A 27484-nucleotide genomic window follows, 5' to 3' on the forward strand; every position below is an offset into this window, starting at 1 on the left:
AACCTCACACAAGAAGAAGATGAAGAAGGAACAACAACAAAGAAAAAGAATAAACATTCTCCTGCGTCGCTGTTTGTGAGTCTAACAGTGAATATTATTAATATCCAGATCAACAGACGGAGTCAGGCCACACTATAATATCGCCTTAAAGCTCCACTGGAAAGTTAGAGAGCAGAAGACGGTGTCAGAAGACGGAGCTAACAGAGGAGCTAGCAGAGGAGCTAGCACCACCGAGACGCTACAGGAAAGACACGTAAATGTAGATAAAAGAGAGGAAATGGAGCAACATAAAGCACCGCCACCACTGTCTCTTATCGGTAACCGTGCAGACAACTGGTGCACCTGGGAACAAAGCTTTCGACTGTATATAGTGTCCTCAGGGGAGAAAGATGAAAAGATAAAGATTGACATTTTACTCCACACCATCGGTGAGGATGCACTGGAAGTGTTCAAGACTCTGAAGGTTACAACTGATGGAGATGAGCTGACAATGGAGGATGTTCTTCAAGCCTTTAGAGATTACTGTAGTCCACGGAAAAATGTTGTCTTTGAACGATATCAGTTTTGGTCCTATCAGACGACAGCAGGGACATCAGTGAACGGATTCATCACAGAGCTGCGACAGAAAATCAAAGACTGTGAGTTTGGAATAATTGAGCATGATATGCTCAGAGATAAGTTTGTGTTAAGCATCACAGACTCTGACCTAAAAAAGAGACTGTTACAAGAAAGAGGGCTAACGTTAAACAGAGCAATAGAAATATGCAGAGCAACAGAGCAAGAAAAGACTCTGTTACAAGCCATGGAGACTGAACATGGAGTGCAAGAAGTTCCAGTGGATGCTGAAATGAAAATGATTCTTCCTGACAAGAGTCTCCACCATAACACCAGTAAACAATTAGGTTCTAAATCAGTTCAAAATATGGATGAAACAGAAAAACTTGTGCTGGCTGCCTTCATGCCCAAAGTTCATCTGCACAGATTAAAACTCCAGCAGTCGTCAGTCACTGATAGTGTTTTCAGTGACAGGAAGAATATGGAGCAGCTGCTCACAGAGTGTCTCCACATAAAGCAGGAACCAGAGACGCTCAGTGAAGGTCAGGAGGGAAACCAGCTTTGTGTGGAGCAGGAGACAAACACTGCTGCTTCTCCTGTTAAATGTGAAGATGAAGAGGAGAATCCTCAGGCCTCCCAGCTACACTGGAGACAACTAACAGAAGTCAACATAAAGGAGGAGAAACCTTCAACCTGCAGTTTAAATGAATTCATAAACAGACAAACTGTGGGAATTAACAACAAAGGACCAGAAGCAGCTCAGAACTTAGATACAAACAGTTTAGTACTACAAGGTCCTGATTTAACGGCAACAGACTCGTCTCAGACTGAACATAGTGATGATGATGATGATGATGAAGACTCTGATTTCTGGCAGAAACTTCTGTCAGAGTCTGAAACTGAAGCTAAAGCTGAATTTGACTCCACCATGAAAAAGAGAAAAATGTCTGACTCAAGTAAAAATGCTGAAATGGGATGTAAAGCTCCCAAAACAAGGATTAGTTCATTTAAACAGATTTGTTCCGAGAAAAAGGTTCAGGTAAAAATGACGTCTGAATGTGTGGGTGGTCAGAAATCATCACTCAGTGCTGATTCAAAACTAACAAGCCACAGAGGAGAGAGACCTTTTGAATGTGATATTTGTAGTAAATGTTTTAAACGAAAGGGTAACTTGCAGGTTCACATGAGAATCCACACAGGAGAGAAACCATTTAAATGTGATGTTTGTAGTAAATGTTTTACCCATAAAACTTCCCTGCAGGTGCACATGAGAATCCACACAGAAGAGGGACTGTTTGGCTGTGATTTTTGTAGTAAATGTTTTACCCAAAAAGCTTCCCTGCAGTTACACATGAGAATCCACACAGGAGAGAGACCCTTTGAATGTGATGTTTGTAATAAATGTTTTATGCGAAAGGATAACCTGCAGGTGCACATGAGAATCCACACAGGAGAGAAACCATTTGTATGTGATTTTTGTAGTAAATGTTTTCACTACAAGTGTTCCCTGCGGTTACACATGAGAATCCACACAGGAGAGAAACCATTCAAATGTGATTTTTGTAGTAAATGTTTTCACCAGAATGGTCACCTGCAGTCCCATGTGAAAATACACACAAGAGAGAAACCTTTAAAATGAGATTTTTGTATAAAATCTTTAAAACAAAAGTCTGAACTGCAGGTACACAATAGTTCACACATAAGAAACCCTTTGAATATGATTATTTGGGAAATATGTAAATACTTTATTTGACGTAGAAAATAAATAGCTATTTTGTATTCTGTTTTTTTCCTCAATAGTTGTTTCTTATTTTGTTTTTTGCTACATATGTTCAGGTATTTGAAGTTTGAAATGTAGTTTAAGTTTTGTAAGTTATTTTTTCCAGTAAGGTTTCAGTAAGCTAGCGGTTAATTACCTCTGTTTAATTGTTTACTGTGAGTACAATTTTAAACATATTTTCATTTTAATATCTGATATGTACCTGACCCTATCTGGAATCCATTTATTAAATTGATTTTTGGAACTGGGAGATGGAATAGGGCTTTCTTCTGTCCACTCCACGCATCAACCTGGTATTATAGTAATTTCCGGGAATGGTTCAACTCCTAGCGTGTATATGGAAATTATTTACCATCAAGATTATTACTGTGGAAGCCCAAGAGTCATAATTAAATAAATAAAAACATTTTGAAATAAATACCATTTTGATAAATAACAGACAAATATATAATATGGCCAATAAAATGGTTAAATAAGGTAATATTATGAAATACTTTTTATTATTCTTAAATATCTTTTTCCACAATGATCGTTTTTATTTCATAATGTCCTTTTTCACAATGGCTTTTTTATTTTATGTCGTTTTCCACAATAGCCTTTTTATTTCGTAATGTCGTTTTCCACAATGGCCTCTTTATTTCATAATGTCGTTTTTCAGTAGAGTGACGCCATAGTTCAGTTCTGAAGCGTGACCCAGGGCAGGCAGCTCGGACCGATGGTTACTGCTGCAGCAAGTGGCATCATGTCTAAACAACCAAACAAATTATCTGGTGCCCAGGGAAGAAAAAAATGGAAAGAAGAAGAGGAAAATGTGGAAAAGCCAGAGGTAAGCTAGTATTTGAAGATCCCTGACAATTTATTCATCCATGATAGTCAAAGCAAGCAGAGCGACCATGCTAAGGCATGTTCGCAGCTAGTGCTAAACAGAAACAGATAAATACTATCTTAACAAAAACATTGATTGCATGGCAACAGCTGTATATTAATTTATTTCATTGTAGTTTAACGTCATTGTACGAGAAGTATGTATTATCATGTACATAACCTAACCACTAGAGCGGACATGGGCTCGTCTGTGAACGGTTGCATTTACAGACCTTGAAGTCGCTCTTGGCTTACCAATAAACGGAAACAGAGTCGTCACTTTTATAATAAATATTGACTAGGCCACTGGGAGTGAGGCCTAAGGCCAAGGCAGGCTGACTTGATAATAGTATCACGTTTTTCTGCAGTCAGTGCCTTCTCCTCGCCCTTCTTTGTCTTCTCTATATCAGGTGTCGTGAAGCTGATGATAGCAGTTCCTGATCTGTGGTTCACGGCTCAACTAATCTGGGACACTCTGATGTTTTATCTCTCCATCCTGTTCTGTTGGTTCTTCTGTCCACTACCCCCAACTAGTGAAGCAGATGGCTGCCACCTCTGAACTTGGTTCTGCTGGAGATTTCTTCCTGTTAAAATGGAGTTGTTTCTTCATACTGTTGCTAAATGCTTGTTCATGTGGATCTTGTTGGGTTTTTTTTTTTCTTATTATGAATTTTAAATTTTGATAAGCGCATTGAGATGACTTTGTTGTAAATTGCGCTTTACAAATAAAGTTGAATTGAATGTAAGGAGTGACGTCACAGTTTGTGTTTTATACAGGGGGCCTTATTTATTTAATTGATATACAGTATATGACTTGACATGATCTATAAATAGGTAAACATAAATGCATAAATTATTAAGAAGAATGTTAATATTTCTAACTTAGCTGAGACCTTTTTACTTTTAATAAAACTATTCTATATGTAAACTTGTGTTTTATTAATATTCTGTGTCTACTTCATAAATAATACATTACTTTCCTCTACTTTTATTTGCTTTGTGCTATATCTTAAATGTGTACAGTTTTTATTCTATTTCTCAATATTTATCGATTTCTATTGCATATCCTGGTTTGACTTGGTTTGTTTGATAGACTGGCTAGTGGGTATAGATTCTTTTTTTTCCTTCAGATTCGCTGAGGACATTTGACAAAGTCGTCGATGACTTCGCTGGCAGGAAAACCAGGAAAATTAACTTGTAAGGCTGGACTGAAGAATGGATGGATGGATGGATGGATGGATGGGGCTTTTTTTTAGCTTGTGTTGTTAAAGCCGCTTCATAAGCGCCACCAGAAAATGACACTATTTTTACAAATAGTTTCTTTGTGCAATACCTCTGAACTGCAATTGTTTAAATTGACGTGTGTTCATTACTGCAATTTTAGTATTGTTATGTTAAATCTGGAAGTTTTGCATCTTTTCACAAAACGTGAATGTCAATAGTAAAATATTTTAATCATAAGTATTTAAATTAAAAAAAAGTACTCTATGAGCCAACCCACCACTATCTATCTTTTATCTGTATCTTGTTTTTGTGCAATGCCTTACTCTAACAATGTTTAAATTGACTTTTATTTACTTGTTTGTGTTCTTTTATATGTGAATGTGAAACTCTTTTATCAAGATTAAACAAAATTTCAAAAATGTAATTTTGCTCATGTTTTTTAATTATGTAAAGCATCTGTGGATATGGTGAAGACCACTATGTAAGTGTTAGAAATGATTGTGATAATAATAATATAACGATGATGTAAATATCGATTACTTAGTATAAAAAAAATGCTATAAGGGGGCACCAAAAGAAAATCTTGCCTGGGGCGCCAACCAGGCCAGGGCCGACACTGGTTACTGGCTTGCTTTTATGGCTGTTTTTAAACTTGTTTAGCAGCTTGCACATAGTCCCAGTGTGTGAATACATTATTTTGGACTTATTTGGTGTTGCAAAACTTTTATTTTCATTTTATATTGAAGTCACCGTCACCGCGAGCCAAGAGGGGACAGAGAGAGAGAGAGAGAGGGCGACACACACACGCACACTTAAGGTATTTATAATATATATATATAAACTCTTCCTCACCCACCGAGGGCGGTCTCATTTTTCCTTCAAGCTCGGGTCCTCTACTAGAGGCCTGCGAGCCTAGCACTGCACTTTTCTGGACCGAGATGTCTGACCGTATCTGCTGTAGCCACTCTTTCAGTTTGGGGGTCACTGCCCCGAGTGCCCCTACAACCACGGGCACAACATAGGCTTTCCCTGCCAGCATCTTACACCCTGCTGTTATGTGCTGGATTGTCTCAGGGGCCTCTTTGCACAGTCTACACTTGGGGTCTTGTCTGGTGTGATAGATCTGGGCCTCTATTGCTATGGTGCTCAAGGCCTGCTCCTGTGCAGCCATGATGAGTGCCTCTGTGCTGTCCTTCAGTCCAGCTCTGTCTAGCCATTGGTACAATTTCCTAATTTCCGCCACTTCAGTTACGTTTCTGTGGTACATCCCATGTAGGGGCTTGTCCTCCCATGATGGAACCTCTGGCACCTCATCTTCTGTTCCCCATTGTCTGAGACATTCACTGAGCACGTCATCTGTTGGAGCCTTGTCCGTGATGTACTTACGGAACTTGGATGTTTTATCCTGGATAGTGGCTCTCACGCTCACTAGACCTCGGCCTCCTTCCTTATGGCAAGCGAACAGTCTCAGGGTGCTGGATTAGGGGTGGAACCCTCCGTGCATGGTTAGGAGCTTTTGAGTCTTAACATCTGTGGTCTGTATCTCATCCTTTGGCCAGCTTATTATTCCTGCAGGGTGTCTGATTACAGTAATCATATATATATATATATATATACTAAATGGGTAAACTAAAACAAAAAATTAAACAATGTTTATACAAAAAATACAGAAAACTACAACAGAAATGCACGAAAATATACAAAATGATTCCAAAACACATACAATACAGAAAAATACACCAAATGACATACGTAAAAAAAAACAAAAAAAACAACAACAAACACATTTATCATGCGCATGTCCCGTAGAATTAAACCAGGAAAATCGCACACGCTATTTTGTTTTGCACCCGCAAATATACCCCTTTATATCACTACAGAATACAGAGTATGTACACCTCTTTGTACATCAAACCTTCAAACACATACTCATTTGGCCATAATTGACAACTCTATTTAAGCTCCCACATGAATACATAATTCCAACGGGCAGTGGTTATTAAAAAAAACACGAACAATTCCAGGAAATCAAGCCAATAAGGTGGCAACTACCAGTAGAGGGCAGTAAAGTACTGACAAGTGGATGCAAACTGCCAAAAAAAAAACCCACACAAGAAGAAGAAGAATTAACACTAACAACAAGGAAAAAGAAAAAGAGGAAGAAGAAGGAGACACATTCTCCCGCGTGACTGTGTGCGAGTCTAACAGTGAATATTATTAATATTCAGCCAACAGACGGAGTCAGGGTACACTATAATATCGCCTTAAAGCTCCACTGGAAAGTTAGAGAGCACAACACGGTGTCAGAAGACGGAGTTTCAGAGACAGAGAGAGGCTGGAGCAGAGTGCTAACGGAGCTAGCAGAGGAGCAGGCACCACCGAGACGCTACAGGAAAGACACGTAAATGTAGATAAAAGAGAGGAAATGGAGCAACATAAAGCACCGCCACCACTGTCTCTTATCGGTAACCGTGCAGACAACTGGTGCACCTGGGAACAAAGCTTTCGACTGTATATAGTGTCCTCAGGGGAGAAAGATGAAAAGCTAAAGATTGACATTTTACTCCACACCATCGGTGAGGATGCACTGGAAGTGTTCAATACTCTGAAGGTTACAACTGATGGAGATGAGCTGACAATGGAGGATGTTCTTCAAGCCTTTAGAGATTACTGTAGTCCACGGAAAAATGTTGTCTTTGAACGATATCAGTTTTGGTCCTATCAGACGACAGCAGGGACATCAGTGAACGGATTCATCACAGAGCTGCGACAGAAAATCAAAGACTGTGAATTTGGAATAATTGAGCATGATATGCTCAGAGATAAGTTTGTGTTAAGCATCACAGACTCTGACCTAAAAAAGAGACTGTTACAAGAAAGAGGGCTAACGTTAAACAGAGCAATAGAAATATGCAGAGCAACAGAGCAAGAAAAGACTCTGTTACAAGCCATGGAGACTGAACATGGAGTGCAAGAAGTTCCAGTGGATGCTGAAATGAAAATGATTCTTCCTGACAAGAGTCTCCACCATAACACCAGTAAACAATTAGGTTCTAAATCAGTTCAAAATATGGATGAAACAGAAAAACTTGTGCTGGCTGCCTTCATGCCCAAAGTTCATCTGCACAGATTAAAACTCCAGCAGTCGTCAGTCACTGATAGCGTTTTCAGTGACAGGAAGAATATGGAGCAGCTGCTCACAGAGTGTCTCCACATAAAGCAGGAACCAGAGACGCTCAGTGAAGGTCAGGAGGGAAACCAGCTTTGTGTGGAGCAGGAGACAAACACTGCTGCTTCTCCTGTTAAATGTGAAGATGAAGAGGAGAATCCTCAGGCCTCCCAGCTACACTGGAGACAACTAACAGAAGTCAACATAAAGGAGGAGAAACCTTCAACCTGCAGTTTAAATGAATTCATAAAAAGACAAACTATGGGAATTAACAACAAAGGACCAGAAGCAGCCCAGAACTTAGATCCAAGCAGTTTAGTATTACAAGGTCCTGATGGAGCGACAACAGACTCGTCTCAGACTGAAGATGGTGATGAGGATGATGATGAAGACTCTGATCTCTGGCAGAAACCTCTGTCAGAGTCTGAAACTGAAGCTAAAGCTGAATTTGACTCCACCAGGAAAAAGAGAAAAATGTCTGACTCAAGTATAAATGCTGAAATGGGATGTAAATCTCCCAAAACAATGATTAGTTCATTTAAACAGATTTGTACAAAGAAGAAGGTTCAGGTAAAAATGACATCTGAATATGTGGGTGATCAGAAATCATCACTCAGTGCTGATTCAAAACTAACAAGCCACAAAGGAGAGAGACCATTTAAATGTGATGTTTGTAGTAAAAGTTTTACCCGAAAAGATTACCTGCAGTTACACATGAATCTTCACACAGGAGAAAAATTATTCAAATGTGATGTTTGTAGTAAATGTTTTATACAAAAGTATAAACTGCAGATTCACATGAGAATCCACACAGGAGAGAGACCCTTTGAATGTGATGTTTGTCGTAAATGTTTTACCCGAAAAGCTTCCCTGCAGTCACACATGAATTTTCACACAGGAGAAAAACCGTTCAAATGTGATGTTTGTAGTAAATGTTTTATACTAAAGGGTAACCTGCAGGTTCACATGAGAATCCACACAGGAGAGAAACCATTTAAATGTGTTGTTTGTAGTAAATGTTTTTCCAGAAAAGCTTCCCTGCAGTCGCATATGAATTTTCACACAGGAGAAAAACCATTCAAATGTGATGTTTGTAGTAAATGTTTTTCCAGAAAAGATAACCTTCAGTTACACCTGAATCTTCACACAGGAGAAAAACCATTCAAATGTGATGTTTGTAGTAATTGTTATACGAGTAGGTCTAACCTGCAGTCACACGTGAGAATCCACACAGAAGAGAAACTATTCAAATGTGATTTTTGTAGTAAATGTTTTAGGTGGGGGTCTAACTTGCAGTCACACATGAGAATCCACACAGGAGAGAAACCATTTAAATGTGAAGTTTGTAGTAAATGTTTTAGCCAAAAGGTTTCCCTGCAGGTCCACATGAGAATCCACAATGGAGAAAAAATGTGATTTTTGTCATAAATGATTTAACCATAACAGTAACTTGCAGTCACATGTGAGAATGCACATTTCTGGTAGTTTAGTGTTTTGTATGTTTTTGTAGTTTAGAGGGTGAACGCTGGGACGACGGCCCTGTATAGCGTTGGCCCAATGTCCTCCCTACTTTGGTTCAGTTTGGCCAGGGTCTCCAGTCCCTTTTAGTTTGTTCTGTTGCTACTTTTAGGATTTTGTTAATAAATACTTTTGATAAACCTTTGATTTCTGTGTGGTGTTCTGTTTATGTTGCGGCCCCTCGAGCCTTGACATGACATCCTAGAGGGGGACGTAACAACAACAAAAGTCTGAACTGCAGCTACACAAGAGTCCACACATAAGAAACCTTTTGAATATGATAATGTGGGAAATATATAAATGATTTATTTGATGTAGAAAATACCTGTTTTGTGTTTTGTTTTTTTTTTTCCTCTTTAATAGTTGTTTTTTGACATAAGTTTAGAAAGTTGAAGTTTGAGATGTAGTTAAAGTTTTGTAAGTCAGTTCTTCCAGTAAGGTTTCAGAAAGCTAGCGGTTAATTACTATTTAATTATTTACTGTGAGTATAATTTTCAACATTTGTATTTTAATATCTGATATGTCCCTGACCCTATCTGGAATCCATTTATTAAATTGGTTTTTGGAACTGGGAGATGGAATAGAGCTTTCTTCTGTCCACTCCATGCATCAACCTGGTTTTATAGTAATTCCAGGAATTAGTGTGTACGTAAATGGCAATAATTTACCATCAAGGTATATACCAGTATTTTTCAACCTTTAGATCATGACCCCATGTGTGTTTACCTGTAATGCTTAGTAATTGATAAAATTAATTGTTAAATTAAAAAACATTTAATATGTAATGTATTTTTTTAAAATCTTTTTCAAAATAAAACAGAACACAGTGTTAACCAACTGTATTTTGTACTTTCACTTTTTGAAAAATAAATCTTGTTTAAATAAAATGTGAAGAAAAGACAAAAAATTTAATTTATTAATAAATAAAATACTGTTTGAAATGATCTGACAACTGAAAGTCCTGGTTACTTACTCAGTATTAGTAACAGTATAACAAACATGATTAGAAACTAATTCTAGAGAAAAAAAATTCTTTGGGTTTGCTAGAAATTTGTGATATAAAAATGGTGACAATCAAAGAGAGGTTGTGAACCACTGGTATACACAATGATCAAGTTCCAGATCATTGATACACAGACGTAATCTTATATATTAGCCTTAATTACTACTGTTCTGCTCTGACATGGAGGGCGAAAAAATATCTATTCTTAAATGCAACTCAGTAAATAGATAATACTCAGGAATATAAAGACAATCACACCATCATATACACGCTGTCATTAATTTTCCAAAATGTAAAATAATTTTAACAAATCTGCTTTGTATATTGATAAGTTTTATTTGAGTTTTGAACTGAATTAGAACTCCTCCTTGAGTCCAGTGGATGGAGGCAGTAAAAATGTTGCTACACGGTTCCAACTTGAATACTCGTTTATTTTATTTTTTTTGTGGCACAATCTTTTAAATTGTCCCGCTGTGTTGTTGACAGAGGTGTAAAGACTACTGAATTATCCCTCTCAAGTAGAAGTACTGTTACTTGATAAACATTGTACTCAAGTATAAGTAAGTTAAACATAAAATACTCAAGTACAAGTAAAAAGTAGCTGATAAAAGTTACTGGTTACTTATTTTTGGTAATAAATCTTGGTACGGTTCCCTTGGGTAAACATCTCATGCATGATCTCAAAAAGGAAGAGAGCAAATCTTGCACAAAGGCATCCCTCTTGCTTAATGTCCTGAGACACTATATGTGGAAACCAGCACGTAACCCTGCTTTTTTCTCTGTACATGTAGGTTCTCCTTTTTGTGACATAAATAACAAACTTACGGACAGTCAGCAGATTTCAACACACTTCTAACTAAAACAGACTTCCAACTAAATCTCTAGGCTGCAAGCAGGAACAGAAATGACATCTCCTCTTAAGGGCTGGACATCCAGCCTACCCAGAGTATAAACTCCTGTGTATTTCTCTGTTCGAGAGGGTTCGACATTAGCGGCCTTGTAACAAGCGTCGAAGAATCCTCACTGATGCATGTATCTTGTGTGTCCATCAAATCTTTATTAAACCTGTTATACAAATTTCAATAATCTCTCCTGTTTCTCAATCCAATTCCAGATCAAAAGAACCCATTAGATACATAAGAGAAATCTAACAAAACACATACTCATTTGGCCATAGATGACAACTCTATTTAAGCTCCCACATGAATACATAATTCCAACGGGCACTGGTTATTAAAAAAAACACGAACAATTCCAGGAAATCAAGCGAATAGGGTGAAAACTACCAGTAGAGGGCAGTAAAGTACTGACAAGTGGATCCACACTGCCAATAAACCCCACACAAGAAGAAGAAGAAGAAGAAGAAGAAGAAGAAGAAGAAGAAGAAGAAGAAGAAGAAGAAGAAGAATTAAAACTAACAACAAAGAAGAAGAGGACGAGGACACATTCTCCCGCGTGACTGTGTGTGAGTCTAACACGAACAGTGAATATTATTAATATCCAGCCAACAGACGGAGTCAGGCCACTCTATAATATCGCCTTAAAGCTCCACTGGAAAGTTAGAGAGCACAACACGGTGTCAGAAGACGGAGTTTCAGAGATAAAGAGAGGCTGGAGCAGAGTGCTAACCGAGCTAGCAGAGGAGCTAGCGAGATGCTACAGGAAAGACGCGTAGTTGTAGATAAAAGAGAGGAAATGGAGCAACATAAAGCACCGCCACCACTGTCTCTTATCGGTAACCGTGCAGACAACTGGTGCACCTGGGAACAAAGCTTTCGACTGTATATAGTGTCCTCAGGGGAGAAAGATGAAAAGCTAAAGATTGACATTTTACTCCACACCATCGGTGAGGATGCACTGGAAGTGTTCAAGACTCTGAAGGTTACAACTGATGGAGATGAGCTGACAATGGAGGATGTTCTTCAAGCCTTTAGAGATTACTGTAGTCCACGGAAAAATGTTGTCTTTGAACGATATCACTTTTGGTCCTATCAGACGACAGCAGGGACATCAGTGAACGGATTCATCACAGAGCTGCGACAGAAAATCAAAGACTGTGAGTTTGGAATAATTGAGCATGATATGCTCAGAGATAAGTTTGTGTTAAGCATCACAGACTCTGACCTAAAAAAGAGACTGTTACAAGAAAGAGGGCTAACGTTAAACAGAGCAATAGAAATATGCAGAGCAACAGAGCAAGAAAAGACTCTGTTACAAGCCATGGAGACTGAACATGGAGTGCAAGAAGTTCCAGTGGATGCTGAAATGAAAATGATTCTTCCTGACAAGAGTCTCCACCATAACACCAGTAAACAATTAGGTTCTAAATCAGTTCAAAATATGGATGAGACAGAAAAACTTGTGCTGGCTGCCTTCATGCCCAAAGTTCATCTGCACAGATTAAAACTCCAGCAGTCGTCAGTCACTGATAGTATTTTCAGTGACAGGAAGAATATGGAGCAGCTGCTCACAGAGTGTCTCCACATAAAGCAGGAACCAGAGACGCTCAGTGAAGGTCAGGAGGGAAACCAGCTTTGTGTGGAGCAGGAGACAAACACTGCTGCTTCTCCTGTTAAATGTGAAGATGAAGAGGAGAATCCTCAGGCCTCCCAGCTACACTGGAGACAACTAACAGAAGTCAACATGGAGGAGGAGAAACTTTCAACCTGCAGTTTAAATGAATTCATAAACAGACAAACTGTGGGAATTAACAACAAAGGACCAGAAGCAGCTCAGAACTTAGATCCAAGCAGTTTAGTACTACAAGGTCCTGATGGAACGACAACAGACTTGTCTCAGACTGAAGATAGTGATTATGATGATGATGATGAAGACTCTGATCTCTGGCAGAAACCTCTGTCAGAGTCTGAAACTGAAGCTAAAGCTGAATTTGACTCCACCAGGAAAAAGAGAAAAATGTCTGACTCAAGTAAAAATGCTGAAATGGGATGTAAAGCTCCCAAAACAATGATTAGTTAATTTAAACAGATTTGTACAAAGAAGAAGGTTCAGGTAAAAATGACATCTGAATATGTGGGTGGTAAAAAATCACCACTCAGTGCTGCTTCAAAACTAACAATTCACAAAGGAGAGAAACCATTTAAATGTGATATTTGTAGAAAATGTTTTAAACGAAAGGGTAATTTGCAGGTTCACATGAGAATCCACACTGGAGAGAAACCATTTAAATGTGATGTTTGCAGTAAATGTTTTACCCATAAACATTCCCTGCAGGTGCACATGAATCTTCACTTAGGAGAGAAACAATTTAAATGTGATGTTTGCAGTAAATGTTTTACCCATAAAAATTCCCTGCAGGTGCACATGAATCTTCACACAGGAGAAAAAACATTTAAATGTGATGTTTGTAGTAAATGTTTTACCCGAAAAGATTCCCTGCAGTTACACATGAATCTTCACACAGGAGAAAAGACATTTAAATGTGATGTTTGTCGTAAATATTGTTGTAGTAGGTCTAACCTGCAGTCACACATGAGAATCCACACAGGAGAGAAACCATTTAAATGTGATGTTTGCAGTAAATGTTTTACCCATAAAAATTCCCTGCAGGTGCACATGAATCTTCACACAGGAGAAAAAGCATTTAAATGTGATGTTTGTCGTAAATGTTTTACCCGAAAAGATTCCCTGCAGTTACACATGAATCTTCACACAGGAGAAAAAACATTTAAATGTGATGTTTGTCGTAAATATTGTTGTAGTAGGTCTAACCTGCTGTCACACATGAGAATCCACACAGGAGAGAAACCATTTAAATGTGATGTTTGTAGTAAATGTTTTACCAGAAATGCTTCCCTGACGTTACACATGAAACTTCACACAGGAGAAAAACCATTCAAATGTGATGTTTGTAGTAAATGTTTTACCCGTAAAGATTCCCTGCAGTTACACATGAGAATCCACACAGGAGAGAAACCATTCAAATGTGATTTTTGTAGTGAATGTTTTAGGTGGGGGGTTAACTTGCAGTCACACAGGAGAATCCACACAGGAGAGAAACCATTTAAATGTGAAGTTTGTAGTGAAGGTTTTAACCAAAAGGTTTCCCTGCGGTTACACATGATAATCCACTTTGGAAAAAAAACATTCAAATGTGATTTTTGTAGTAAAAGATTTATAAATAACAGTAACCTACAGTCACATGTGAGAATACACTCAAGAGAGAAACCTTTAAAATGAGATGTTTGTTTGAAATCTTTACAAGTCTGAATTGCAGGTCCACAATAGTTTACACATAAGAAACCCTTAGAATATGATAATGTGCGAAATATTTAAATGAGTTATTTGACGTAGAATATACCTATTTTGTATTCGGTTTTTTCCCTCATTAATAGTTGTTTCTTGTTTTGTTTTTTGATATAAGTTTAGGAAGTTGAAGTTTGAAATGTAGTTCAAGTTTTGTAAGTTATTTTTTCCAGTAAGGTTTCAGAAAGCTAGCTGTTAATTACTTCTGTTTAATTGTTTACTGTGAGTACAATTTTAAACATTTTTGTATCTGATATGTCCCTGACCCTATCTGGAATCCATTTATTTAATTATTTTTGGAACTGGGAGATGGAATAGAGCTTTCTTCTGTTCACTCCACTCATCAACTTGGTATTATAGTAATTCCAGGAATGGTTCAACCCCGAGCGTGTATATAGAAATAATTTACCATCAAGGTAAATACCAGTGTTATTCAACCTTTATGTCATGACCCCGTGTGTGGTTACTTGAAATGCTTTGCAATTGATAAAATTAATTGTTAAATAAAAATATATTCAATATGCAATGTATTTTTTTTTTTTTTTTAATCTCTTTCAAAATAAAACAGAACACAGTGTTAACCACCTGTATTCTGTACTTTCACTTTTTGAAAAATAAATCTTGTTTAAATAAAATGTGAAGAAAAGACAAAAAATTAAATCAATTAATAAATAAAATACTGTTTGAAATGATCTGACAACTGAAAATCCTGGTTACTTACTCAGTATTAGTAACAGTATAATAAACATGATTAGAAACTAATTCTAGAGGAAAAAAAAGTCTTTGGGTTTGCTAGAAATTTGTGATATAAAAATGGTGACAATCAAAGAGAGGTTGTGAACCACTGGTATACACAATGATCAAGTTCCAGATCATAGATACAGAGACGTAATCTTATATATTAGCCTTAATTACTACTGTTCTGCTCTGACATGAAGGGCGAAAAAATATCTATTCTAAAATGCAACTCAGTAAATAGATAATACTCAGGAATATAAAGACAATCACACCATCATATACACGCTGTCATTAATTCTCCAAAATGTAAAATAATTTTAACAAATCTGCTTTGTATATTGATAAGTTTTATTTGAGTTTTGAACTGAATTAGAACTCCTCCTTGAGTCCAGTGGATGGAGGCAGTAAAAATGTTGCTACATGGTTCCAACTTGAATACTCGTTTATTTATTTTTTTAGTGGCACAATCTTTTAAATTGTCCCGCTGTGTTGTTGACAGAGGTGTAAAGACTACTGAATTATTCCTCTCAAGTAGAAGTACTGTTACTTGATAAACATTGTACTCAAGTATAAGTAAGTTATACATAAAATACTCAAGTACAAGTAAAAAGTAGCTGATAAAAGTTACTGGTTACTTATTTTTGGTAATAAATCTTGGTACGGTTCCCTTGGGTAAACATCTCATGCTTGATCTCAAAAAGGAAGAGAGCAAATCTTGCACAAAGGCATCTGTATATAATAAAAAAGGTTGTCAAAATGTACAACTTTCCTTTTAAATAAAATAACATCAAATAATTAAATTTAAAATGAAAAAAAAAAATCACAGACTAAGTATAGCTAAATTTATTAACTCTAAAACTTAGAAAATAACTGGCATTCAATGCTGTTTCGGCGCGTTGCTTTACGTTTAATCTCGTACTTTTAGTTTTTGTCCAATTTTTTCAGTTGCTTTAAACACAAGGGCAGAACCTACGTTTTTTAATTTGTTGTGATTCCCGTAATGCTAAATGCCTGATTGTTAGCGACAAATTTTTGTTATTTTAACATACTGCACATTATACAACGTGAGTTGTTTATATGAAGTTACATTATAAGTTCTCCTTTCACTTAATTAGTGGTTATTGTGTGTGTTTTGTTAAGTGTTTGTATTTTTAATATAGATTTAGGTCTGATTATCTATCTATTACATACAGGACCGTCTGCGTGTGTGTTCGTGGTGCGAATATTTCACTGACTAGTTTAAACTTTTTTTTACAGCTTTCGCATACCCCAAGTGTGTGCATGTGCATCTGTTATTTTTGACTCATATAGTGTTGGAAAGAAGAAAAAAAAAGTAAAAAAATTAATTTTGAAGTCACCACGGGCGGAGACGTGTGAGCATTGCAGCATGGCGAAAGAGGGGACCGTAACGTTGCCTTACTGTCTTGCTTTTTTGGCTGTTTTTAAACTTGTTTAGCAGCTTGCACATAGTCACAGTGTGTGCATCCATTATTTTGGACTTATTTGGTGTTGCAAAACTTTTATTTCCATTTTATTTTGAAGTCAACGTCACTGTGGGCCGAGAGGGGACAGAGATAGACAGGGCCACACACACACACACACACACACACTTAAGGTGTTTATAATAAATATATATACTAAATGAGTAAACTAAAACAAAAAATAAACAATATTTATACAAAAAGAGCAAAAAACTTCAACAGAAATGCACAAAAATATACAAAATGACTCAAGGAACACACAAAATGACAACAAAAGCCAACAAAATAACCGTCAATATACACAAAAAGGCTCCAGAAACACACAAAATGACTCCAAAACAATACATCCCAGGAAAATACACCAAATGACAAGAGAGTACAAAAAAAAACAACAAATCGAATTTATCATGCGCATGTCCCAGAGAATCAAACCAGGATAATCGCACACGCTATTATACTTTGCGCCTGCAAATATACCCCTTTATAACACTACAGAATACAGAGTATGTACACCTCTTTGTACATCCAACCTTCAAACTGATAATACAGATCAATGTATCTTCTCATTCTTTTACAGTAAACTTAACATCCTGCTGGTTTAGGGGAACTTTGTGTCGAGCTAGCTCAGGTCATTAGGTCATCAGTGCAGAGCAGGGACACGTACTTTCTGTTCCTGTCTGCTGTATTGCCTTTTTGCAGTAGCAAAACACTCTAACATATGCTTTTTCCAATTGCACATATGCTTTAGACATGGTTTACCGATAACATAACACTAGGCTGATTTACGTTAACACAAACACCACTACCTTCTACCTCTTGCTTAATGTCCTGAGACACCACATGTGGAAACCAGCACGTAACCCTGCTTTTTTCTCTGTACATATAGGTTCTCCTTTTTGTGACATAAATAACAAACTTACGGACAGTCAGCAGATTTCAACACACTTCTAACTAAAACAGACTTTCAACTAAATCTCTAGGCTGCAAGCAGGAACAGAAATGACATCTCCTCTTAAGGGCTGGACATCCAGCCTACCCAGAGTATAAACTCCTGTGTATTTCTCTGTTCGAGAGGGTTCGACATTAGCGGCCTTGTAACAAGAATCCTCACTGATGCATGTATCTTGTGTGTCCATCAAATCTTTATTAAACCTGTTATGCAAATTTCAATAATCTCTCCTGTTTCTCAATCCAATTCCAGATCAAAAGAACCCGTTAGATACATAAGAGAAATCTAACAAAACACAAACTCATTTGGCCATAATTGACAACTCTATTTAAGCTCCCACATGAATACATAATTCCAACGGGCACTGGTTATTAAAAAAAACACGAACAATTCCAGGAAATCAAGCGAATAGGGTGAAAACTACCAGTAGAGGGCAGTAAAGTACTGACAAGTGGATCCACACTGCCAATAAACCCCACACAAGAAGAAGAAGAAGAAGAAGAAGAAGAAGAAGAAGAAGAAGAAGAAATAGTAGAAGAAGAAATAGTAGAAGTAGTAGAAGAAGAAGAAGAAGAAGAAGAAGAAGAAGAAGAAGAAGAAGAAAAGTTAGAGAGCACAACACGGTGTCAGAAGACGGAGTTTCAGAGACAGAGAGAGGCTGTAGCATAGTGCTAACCGAGCTAGCAGAGGAGCTAGCAGAGGAGCTAGCACCACCGAGATGCTACAGGAAAGACACGTAAATGTAGATAAAAGAGAGGAAATGGAGCAACATAAAGCACCGCCACCACTGTCTCTTATCGGTAACCGTGCAGACAACTGGTGCACCTGGGAACAAAGCTTTCGACTGTATATAGTGTCCTCAGGGGAGAAAGATGAAAAGCTAAAGATTGACATTTTACTCCACACCATCGGTGAGGATGCACTGGAAGTGTTCAACACTCTGAAGGTTACAACTGATGGAGATGAGCTGACAATGGAGGATGTTCTTCAAGCCTTTAGAGATTACTGTAGTCCACGGAAAAATGTTGTCTTTGAACGATATCAGTTTTGGTCCTATCAGACGACAGCAGGGACATCAGTGAACGGATTCATCACAGAGCTGCGACAGAAAATCAAAGACTGTGAGTTTGGAATAATTGAGCATGATATGCTCAGAGATAAGTTTGTGTTAAGCATCACAGACTCTGACCTAAAAAAGAGACTGTTACAAGAAAGAGGGCTAACGTTAAACAGAGCAATAGAAATATGCAGAGCAACAGAGCAAGAAAAGACTCTGTTACAAGCCATGGAGACTGAACATGGAGTGCAAGAAGTTCCAGTGGATGCTGAAATGAAAATGATTCTTCCTGACAAGAGTCTCCACCATAACACCAGTAAACAATTAGGTTCTAAATCAGTTCAAAATATGGATGAAACAGAAAAACTTGTGCTGGCTGCCTTCATGCCCAAAGTTCATCTGCACAGATTAAAACTCCAGCAGTCGTCAGTCACTGATAGTGTTTTCAGTGACAGGAAGAATATGGAGCAGCTGCTCACAGAGTGTCTCCACATAAAGCAGGAACCAGAGACGCTCAGTGAAGGTCAGGAGGGAAACCAGCTTTGTGTGGAGCAGGAGACAAACACTGCTGCTTCTCCTGTTAAATGTGAAGATGAAGAGGAGAATCCTCAGGCCTCCCAGCTACACTGGAGACAACTAACAGAAGTCAACATAAAGGAGGAGAAACCTTCAACCTGCAGTTTAAATGAATTCATAAACAGACAAACTGTGGGAATTAACAACAAAGGACCAGAAGCAGCTCAGAACTTAGATCCAAGCAGTTTAGTACTACAAGGTCCTGATGGAACGACAACAGACTCGTCTCAGACTGAAGATAGTGATGATGGTGATGATGATGAAGACTCTGATCTCTGGCAGAAACCTCTGTCAGAGTCTGAAACTGAAGCTAAAGCTGAATTTGACTACACCAGGAAAAAGCGAAAAATGTCTGACTCAAGTATAAATGCTGAAATGGGATGTAAATCTCCCAAAACAATGATTAGTTCATTTAAACAGATTTGTACAAAGAAGAAGGTTCAGGTAAAAATGACGTCTGAATGTGTGGGTGGTCAGAAATCATCACTCAGTGCTGATTCAAAACTGAGAATCCATAAAGGAGAGAAACCATTTAAATGTGATGTTTGCAGTAAATGTTATGCTCATAAAAATTCCTTGCAGGTGCACATGAATCTTCACACAGGAGAAAACCTATTTGAATGTGATGTTTGTAGTAAATGGTTTACCCGAAAAGATTCCCTGCAGTTACACATGAATCTTCACACAAGAAAAAAAACATTTAAATGTGATGTTTGTAGTAAATATTTTTGTAGTAGGTCTAACCTGCAGTCACACATGAGAATCCACACAGGAGAGAAACCATTTAAATGTGATGTTTGTAGTAAATGTTTTACCAGAAATACTTCCCTGAAGTTACACATGAAACTTCACACAGGAGAAAAACCATTCAAATGTGATGTTTGTAGTAAATGTTTTACCCGTAAAGATTCCCTGCAGTTTCACATGAATCTTCACACAGGAGAAAAACCATTCAAATGTGATGTTTGTAGTAAATGTTTTATAGTAAAGGGTAACCTGCAGTCACACATGAGAATCCACACAGGAGAGAAACCATTCAAATGTGATTTTTGTAGTGAATGTTTTAGGTGGGGGGTTAACTTGCAGTCACACAGGAGAATCCACACAGGAGAGAAACCATTTAAATGTGAAGTTTGTAGTGAAGGTTTTAACCAAAAGGTTTCCCTGCGGTTACACATGATAATCCACTTTGGAAAAAAAACATTCAAATGTGATTTTTGTAGTAAAATATTTAAACATAACGGTAACCTACAGTCACATGTGAGAATACACTCAAGAGAGAAACCTTTAAAATGAGATGTTTGTTTGAAATCTTTACAACAAAAGTCTGAATTGCAGGTCCACAATAGCTCACACATAAGAAACCCTTAGAATATGATAATGTGCGAAATATTTAAATGAGTTATTTGACGCAGAAAATACCTATTTTGTATTCGGTTTTTTCCCTCATTAATAGTTGTTTCTTGTTTTGTTTTTTGATATAAGTTTAGGAAGTTGAAGTTTGAAATGTAGTTCAAGTTTTGTAAGTTATTTTTTCCAGTAAGGTTTCAGTAAGCTAGCTGTTAATTACTTCTGTTTAATTGTTTACTGAGTACAATCTTTAAACATTTTTGTATCTGATATGTCCCTGACCCTATCTGGAATCCATTTATTTAATTATTTTTGGAACTGGGAGATGGAATAGAGCTTTCTTCTGTCCACTCCATGCATCAACCTGGTATTATGGTAATTCCAGGAATGGTTCAACCCCGAGCGTGTATATAGAAATAATTTACCATCAAGGTAAATACCAGTGTTATTCAACCTTTATGTCATGACCCCATGTGTGGTTACTTGAAATGCTTTGCAATTGATAAAATTAATTGTTAAATAAAAATATATTTAATATGTAATGTATTTTTTTTTTTTCAATTAATAAATAAAATAACTTTGAAATGATCTGACAACTGAAAATCCTGGTTACTTACTCAGTATTAGTAACAGTATAACAAACATGATTAGAAACTAATTCTAGAGAAAAAAAAGTTTTTCGGTTTGCTAGAAATTTGTGATATAAAAATGGTGACAATCAAAGAGAGGTTGGGAACCACTGGTGTACACAATGATCAAGTTCCAGATCATAGATACAGAGACGTAATCTTATATATTAGCCTTAATTACTACTGTTCTGCTCTGACATGGAGGGCGAAAAAATATCTATTCTAAAATGCAACTCAGTAAACAGATAATACTCAGGAATATAAAGACAATCACACCATCGTATACACGCTGTCATTAATTCTCCAAAATGTAAAATAATTTTAACAAATCTGCTTTGTATATTGATAAGTTTTATTTGAGTTTTGAACTGAATTAGAACTCCTCCTTGAGTCCAGTGGATGGAGGCAGTAAAAATGTTGCTACACGGTTCCAACTTGAATACTCGTTTATTTTATTTTTTTTTGTGGCACAATCTATAAAATTTTCCCGCTGTGTTGTTGCCAGAGGTGTAAAGACTACTGAATTATCCCTCTCAAGTAGAAGTACTGTTACTTGATAAACATTGTACTCAAGTATAAGTAAGTTATACATAAAATACTCAAGTACAAGTAAAAAGTAGCTGAAGTAAATAGTACTCAAAGTAAAAGTTACTAGTTACTTTCAACCCATTTGTTTATTTTTGGTAATAAATCTTGGTACGGTTCCCTTGGGTGAACATCTCATGCATGATCTCAAAAGGAAGGGAGCAAATCTTGCACAAAGGCATCTGTATAAAATAAAAAGTTTGTCAAAATGTACAACTTTCCTTTTAAATAAAATAACATAAAATAATTCAATTTAAAATGAAAAAAAAATTCACAGACTAAGTATAGCTAAATTTATTAACTCAAACTTAGAAAATAACTGGCATTTTACAGGCAGTACCGGAAGGCTAGCACTAGGACCCAGAGGCGGAGTAAGTGTGTCCCCTGTCCTACATGTACAGGCTGTAATATCACCAGTTTATCATTTTACCAGTTATTAGAGCTACTGTCTTTACCAGGGAGATAATATTTATTACTGGTGATTGTTTTCTGGAGTTTTACTGGGATTTTTACCGGTGATTAGTTCATATCTCCCTTGCGCTCCGCGGTCCAAACTGACACCGTAGCCACACACACACACACACACACACACACACACACACACACACACACACACACACGCACACACACACACACACACACACACACACACACACACACACACACACACACACACACACACACGAGTGTGTCACACACGTCACTCAGTCACATTAAGAAAGGTTGTGGTCATTATACGGGGTGGATTAAAGAATGAATAAAGGATTGTTTTATCCCGTTCTTCTCCGTGTGATTATCACATTATAAAAAAAAGTTTAAAAATAACAGGAGTTAGTGCTGGTCCAGAACGGTCTTGAGGGAAAATCCAGAGTCCAGGCAGCCCGAGTTCGAGACAAGACCGAGACCTTTCAAATTTGGTCTCGACTACCACAACACTAATATATACTAAATGAGTAAACTAAAACAAAAAATAAACAATATTTATATAAAAAGTGCAAAAAACTACAACAGAAATGCACAAAAATATACAAAATGACTCAAGGAACACACAAAATGACAACAAAAGCCAACAAAATAACCGTAAATATACACAAAAAAGGCTCCAGAAAATCACAAAATGACTCCAAAACACATACATTACAGGAAAATACACCAAATGACAAGAGAGTACAAAAAAAACAACAAATCAAATTTATCATGCGCATGTCCCAGAGAATTAAACCAGGAAAATCGCACACGCTATTTTGCTTTGCACCTGCAAATATACCCCTTTACATCACTACAGAATACAGAGTATGTAAACCTCTTTGTACATCCAACCTTCAAACACATACTCATTTGGCCATAATTGACAACTCTAATTAAGCTCCCACATGAATACATAATTCCAACGGGCACTGGTTATTAAAAAAAACACGAACAATTCCAGGAAATCAAGCGAATAGGGTGAAAACTACCAGTAGAGGGCAGTAAAGTACTGACAAGTGGATCCAAACTGCCAATAAACCCCACACAAGAAGAAGAAGAATTAAAACTAACAACAAAGAAGAAGAAGAAGACGAGGACACATTCTCCCGCGTGACTGTGTGTGAGTCTAACACTAACAGTGAATATTATTAATATCCAGCCAACAGACGGAGTCAGGCCACTCTATAATATCGCCTTAAAGCTCCACTGGAAAGTTAGAGAGCAGAACACGGTGTCAGAAGACGGAGTTTCAGAGACAGAGAGAGGCTGGAGCAGAGTGCTAACCGAGCTAGCAGAGGAGCTAGCACCACCGAGATGCTACAGGAAAGACACGTAAATGTAGATAAAAGAGAGGAAATGGAGCAACATAAAGCACCGCCACCACTGTCTCTTATCGGTAACCTTGCAGACAACTGGTGCACCTGGGAACAAAGCTTTCGACTGTATATAGTGTCCTCAGGGGAGAAAGATGAAAAGCTAAAGATTGACATTTTACTCCACACCATCGGTGAGGATGCACTGGAAGTGTTCAAGACTCTGAAGGTTACAACTGATGGAGATGAGCTGACAATGGAGGATGTTCTTCAAGCCTTTAGAGATTACTGTAGTCCACGGAAAAATGTTGTCTTTGAACGATATCAGTTTTGGTCCTATCAGACGACAGCAGGGACATCAGTGAACGGATTCATCACAGAGCTGCGACAGAAAATCACAGACTGTGAGTTTGGAATAATTGAGCATGATATGCTCAGAGATAAGTTTGTGTTAAGCATCACAGACTCTGACCTAAAAAAGAGACTGTTACAAGAAAGAGGGCTAACGTTAAACAGAGCAATAGAAATATGCAGAGCAACAGAGCAAGAAAAGACTCTGTTACAAGCCATGGAGACTGAACATGGAGTGCAAGAAGTTCCAGTGGATGCTGAAATGAAAATGATTCTTCCTGACAAGAGTCTCCACCATAACACCAGTAAACAATTAGGTTCTAAATCAGTTCAAAATATGGATGAAACAGAAAAACTTGTGCTGGCTGCCTTCATGCCCAAAGTTCATCTGCACAGATTAAAACTCCAGCAGTCGTCAGTCACTGATAGTGTTTTCAGTGACAGGAAGAATATGGAGCAGCTGCTCACAGAGTGTCTCCACATAAAGCAGGAACCAGAGACGCTCAGTGAAGGTCAGGAGGGAAACCAGCTTTGTGTGGAGCAGGAGACAAACACTGCTGCTTCTCCTGTTAAATGTGAAGATGAAGAGGAGAATCCTCAGGCCTCCCAGCTACACTGGAGACAACTAACAGAAGTCAACAAAAAGGAGGAGAAACCTTCAACCTGCAGTTTAAATGAATTCATAAACAGACAAACTGTGGGAATTAACAACAAAGGACCAGAAGCAGCTCAGAACTTAGATCCAAGCAGTTTAGTACTACAAGGTCCTGATGGAACGACAACAGACTCGTCTCAGACTGAAGATAGTGATGATGGTGATGATGAAGACTCTGATCTCTGGCAGAAACCTCTGTCAGATTCTGAAACTGAAGCTAAAGCTGAATTTGACTCCACCAGGAAAAAGAGAAAAATGTCTGACTCAAGTATAAATGCTGAAATGGGATGTAAAGCTCCCAAAACAAGGATTAGTTCATTTAAACAGATTTGTACAAAGAAGAAGGTTCAGGTAAAAATGACATCTGAATATGTGGGTGGTAAAAAATCACCACTCAGTGCTGCTTCAAAACTAACAATTCACAAAGGAGAGAAACCATTTAAATGTGATATTTGTAGAAAATGTTTTAAACGAAAGGGTAATTTGCAGGTTCACATGAGAATCCACACAGGAGAGAAACCATTTAAATGTGATGTTTGCAGTAAATGTTTTACCCATAAACATTCCCTGCAGGTGCACATGAATCTTCACTTAGGAGAAAAACCATTTAAATGTGATGTTTGCAATCAATGTTTTACCCATAAACATTCCCTGCAGGTGCACATGAATCTTCACTTAAGAGAAAAACCATTTAAATGTGATGTTTGTAGTAATTGTTATCATAGTAGGTCTAACCTGCAGTCACACATGAGAATCCACACAGGAGAGAAACCATTTAAATGTGATGTTTGTAGTAAATGTTTTACCCGAAAAGATTCCCTGCAGTTACACATTAATCTTCACACAGGAGAAAAACCATTCAAATGTGATGTTTGTCATGAATGTTTTATAGCAAAGGGTAACCTGCAGTCACACATGAGAATCCACACAGGAGAGAAACCATTCAAATGTGATGTTTGTAATAAATGTTTTATAGCAAAGGGTAACCTGCAGTCACACATGAGAATCCACACAGGAGAGAAACCATTCAAATGTGATGTTTGTAGTAAATGTTTTACGTGGGCGGCTAACTTGCAGTCACACAGGAGAATCCACACAGGAGAGAAACCATTTAAATGTGATGTTTGTAGTAAATGTTATCGTAGTAGGTCTAACCTGCAGTCACACATGAGAATCCACACAGGAGACAAACCATTTAAATGTGATGTTTGTAGTAAATGTTTTATTGTAAAGGGTAACCTGCAGTCACACATGAGAATCCACACAGGAGAGAAACCATTTAAATGTGAAGTTTGTAGTAAATCTTTCAACCAAAAGGTTTCCCTGCAGGTACACATGAGAGTCCACTCTGGAGAAAAACCATTCAAATGTGATTTTTGTAGTAAAATATTTAAACATAACAGAAACTTACAGTCACATGTGAGAATACACAAAAGAGAGAAACCTTTAAAATGAGATGTTTGTATGAAATCTTTACAACAAAAGTCTGAATTGCAGGTCCACAATAGCTCACACATAAGAAACCCTTTGAATATGATAATGTGGGAAATATATAAATGATTTATTTGATGTAGAAAATACCTGTTTTGTATTCTGATTTTTTTCCTCCTTAATAGTTGTTCCTTGTTTTGTTGGTTGATATAAGTTTAGGTAGTTATAGTTTAAAATGTAGGTAAAGTTTTTTATGTCAGTTCTTCCAGTAGGGTTTCAGTAAGCTAGCTGTTAATTACTTCTGTTTAATTATTTACTGTGAGTACAATTTTAAACATATTTTCATTTTAATATCTGATATGTCCCTGACCCTATCTGGAATCCATTTATTTAATTATTTTTGGAACTGGGAGATGGAATAGAGCTTTCTTCTGTTCACTCCATGCATCAACCTGGTATTATGGTAATTCCGGGAATGGTTCAACCCCGAGCGTGTATATAGAAATATTTTACCATCAAGGTAAATACCAGTGTTTTTCAACCTGTAGATCATGACCCCATGTGTGGTTACTTGAAATGCGTCATAATTGATCAAATTAATTACTGAATACAAATGTATTTAATAATAAATATTTTTGAAAATCTGAAAGTCCTGGTTACTTACTCAGTATTAGTAACAGTATAACAAACATGGTTAGAAACTAATTCTAGAGAAAAAAATATTTTTGGGTTTGCTAGAAATTTGTGATTTAAAAATGGGGTCACAATCCAAGAGAGGTTGGGAACCACTGGTGTACACAATGATGAAGTTCCAGATCATAGATACACAGACGCAATCTTATATATTAGCTATAATTACTACTGTTTTGCTCTGACATGTAGAGCAAAAAAAATCCATTCTAAAACACAACTTAGCAAACAGGTAATCCTCAGTAATATAAAAACTATCACACCGTCATAAAGTCGCTGTCATTAATTCTCCAAAATGTAATGTCATTTTAACAAATGTGCATTGTATATTTACAAGTGTTAAGATAGTAATTCAAGTTTTGAACTGATTTACATTAGCTCCTTGAGCCCAGTGGGTGGAGGCAGTAAAAACGTTGCCACGGTTCCACCTTAAATACTCTTTTTTTTTTTTTTTTTTTGTTTGGCAAAAACTATAGAATTGTCCATACTGTGTTGTTGCCAGAGGTATAAAGAGTACTGATTTATTCCTCTCAAGTAGAAGTACTGTTACTTGATTGATATTGGATATTGTACGGAAGTATGAGTACATAAAATAAATACTACTCAAAGTAAAAGTTATTAGTTTCCCTCCACTATGGTTGCCATCAGCTCCTGAGGTTGATTTGCATGGTAAAATAAGAATTATATGGGAGATATTGGACAACTTGCTATGAGACATGTAGATGATTATTATGGTTATGTGAAAATCTTTACAGATGGTTCAAAGGATTCAGAGTCTGGAAAAGTGGGCATAGCATATGTGATCTAAGAGTTTGATATAAGTTTTCTGCAA

The 27484-nt window shown here is 37.2% G+C and overlaps 5 protein-coding genes across 13 annotated transcripts in view; all 5 read left to right on the forward strand.

Moving 5' to 3' along the window:
• On the forward strand, positions 1–9394 carry LOC114474274 (oocyte zinc finger protein XlCOF22-like). 8 transcript variants are annotated; one of them, XM_028464452.1, is made up of 4 exons: positions 1–1411; positions 7971–8411; positions 8496–8584; positions 8837–9394. In XM_028464452.1, exons 1-4 carry the CDS (start codon positions 278–280, stop codon positions 9006–9008), a joined length of 1836 nt encoding a protein of 611 aa, XP_028320253.1. In that variant the 5' UTR covers positions 1–277; the 3' UTR covers positions 9009–9394. The 8 variants fall into 8 exon arrangements, with proteins under 8 accessions (XP_028320253.1, XP_028320254.1, XP_028320249.1 ...); XM_028464453.1 differs by lacking the exon at positions 7971–8411 and having other exon boundaries at positions 1–1765; positions 8502–8584; XM_028464448.1 differs by having other exon boundaries at positions 7971–8552; positions 8805–9394.
• The window catches only part of LOC114474275 (zinc finger protein 836-like), a 24787-nt gene continuing 3864 nt past the window's right edge, over positions 6562–27484 (forward strand). The window contains exon 1 of the mRNA XM_028464455.1: positions 6562–6789. The gene's annotated coding sequence lies outside the window, so the exon portion shown is untranslated. The remainder of the gene's footprint in view (positions 6790–27484) is intronic.
• On the forward strand, positions 11507–20986 carry LOC114474271 (zinc finger protein 2-like). Of its 2 annotated transcripts, none has more exons than XM_028464444.1 (2): positions 11507–11743; positions 18237–20986. In XM_028464444.1, exon 2 carries the CDS (start codon positions 18266–18268, stop codon positions 20474–20476), a length of 2211 nt encoding a protein of 736 aa, XP_028320245.1. In that variant the 5' UTR covers positions 11507–11743; positions 18237–18265; the 3' UTR covers positions 20477–20986. The 2 variants fall into 2 exon arrangements, with proteins under 2 accessions (XP_028320245.1, XP_028320244.1); XM_028464443.1 differs by having other exon boundaries at positions 11507–11705; positions 18228–20986.
• Positions 13098–14764, forward strand: LOC114474278 (zinc finger protein OZF-like). Its single transcript, XM_028464458.1, has 2 exons — positions 13098–14077; positions 14162–14764. The coding sequence occupies exons 1-2, from the start codon at positions 13132–13134 to the stop codon at positions 14311–14313; spliced, it is 1098 nt and encodes a 365-aa protein (XP_028320259.1). The 5' UTR covers positions 13098–13131; the 3' UTR covers positions 14314–14764.
• LOC114474269 (zinc finger protein 2 homolog) lies at positions 23294–26111 on the forward strand. The gene has a single exon (XM_028464441.1). It carries the CDS (start codon positions 23527–23529, stop codon positions 25984–25986), a length of 2460 nt encoding a protein of 819 aa, XP_028320242.1. The 5' UTR covers positions 23294–23526; the 3' UTR covers positions 25987–26111.

Source organism: Gouania willdenowi, chromosome 13 (assembly GCF_900634775.1).
Source record: "Gouania willdenowi chromosome 13, fGouWil2.1, whole genome shotgun sequence".
Classification (NCBI taxonomy): Eukaryota; Metazoa; Chordata; class Actinopteri; order Blenniiformes; family Gobiesocidae; genus Gouania; species Gouania willdenowi.

Excerpts from the sequence above, each read along its gene's own strand:
- LOC114474274 (XM_028464445.1), top strand. The coding sequence starts at position 6,849 with ATGGAGCAACATAAAGCACCGCCACCACTGTCTCTTATCGGTAACCGT.
- LOC114474278 (XM_028464458.1), top strand. The coding sequence starts at position 13,132 with ATGACATCTGAATATGTGGGTGGTAAAAAATCACCACTCAGTGCTGCT. Across the intron at positions 14,078-14,161 it reads ATGTGATTTTTGTAGTGAAT|GTTTTAACCAAAAGGTTTCC; the intron begins GTTTTAGGTGGG and ends TTTGTAGTGAAG.
- LOC114474271 (XM_028464444.1), top strand. The coding sequence starts at position 18,266 with ATGCTACAGGAAAGACACGTAAATGTAGATAAAAGAGAGGAAATGGAG.
- LOC114474269 (XM_028464441.1), top strand. The coding sequence starts at position 23,527 with ATGCTACAGGAAAGACACGTAAATGTAGATAAAAGAGAGGAAATGGAG.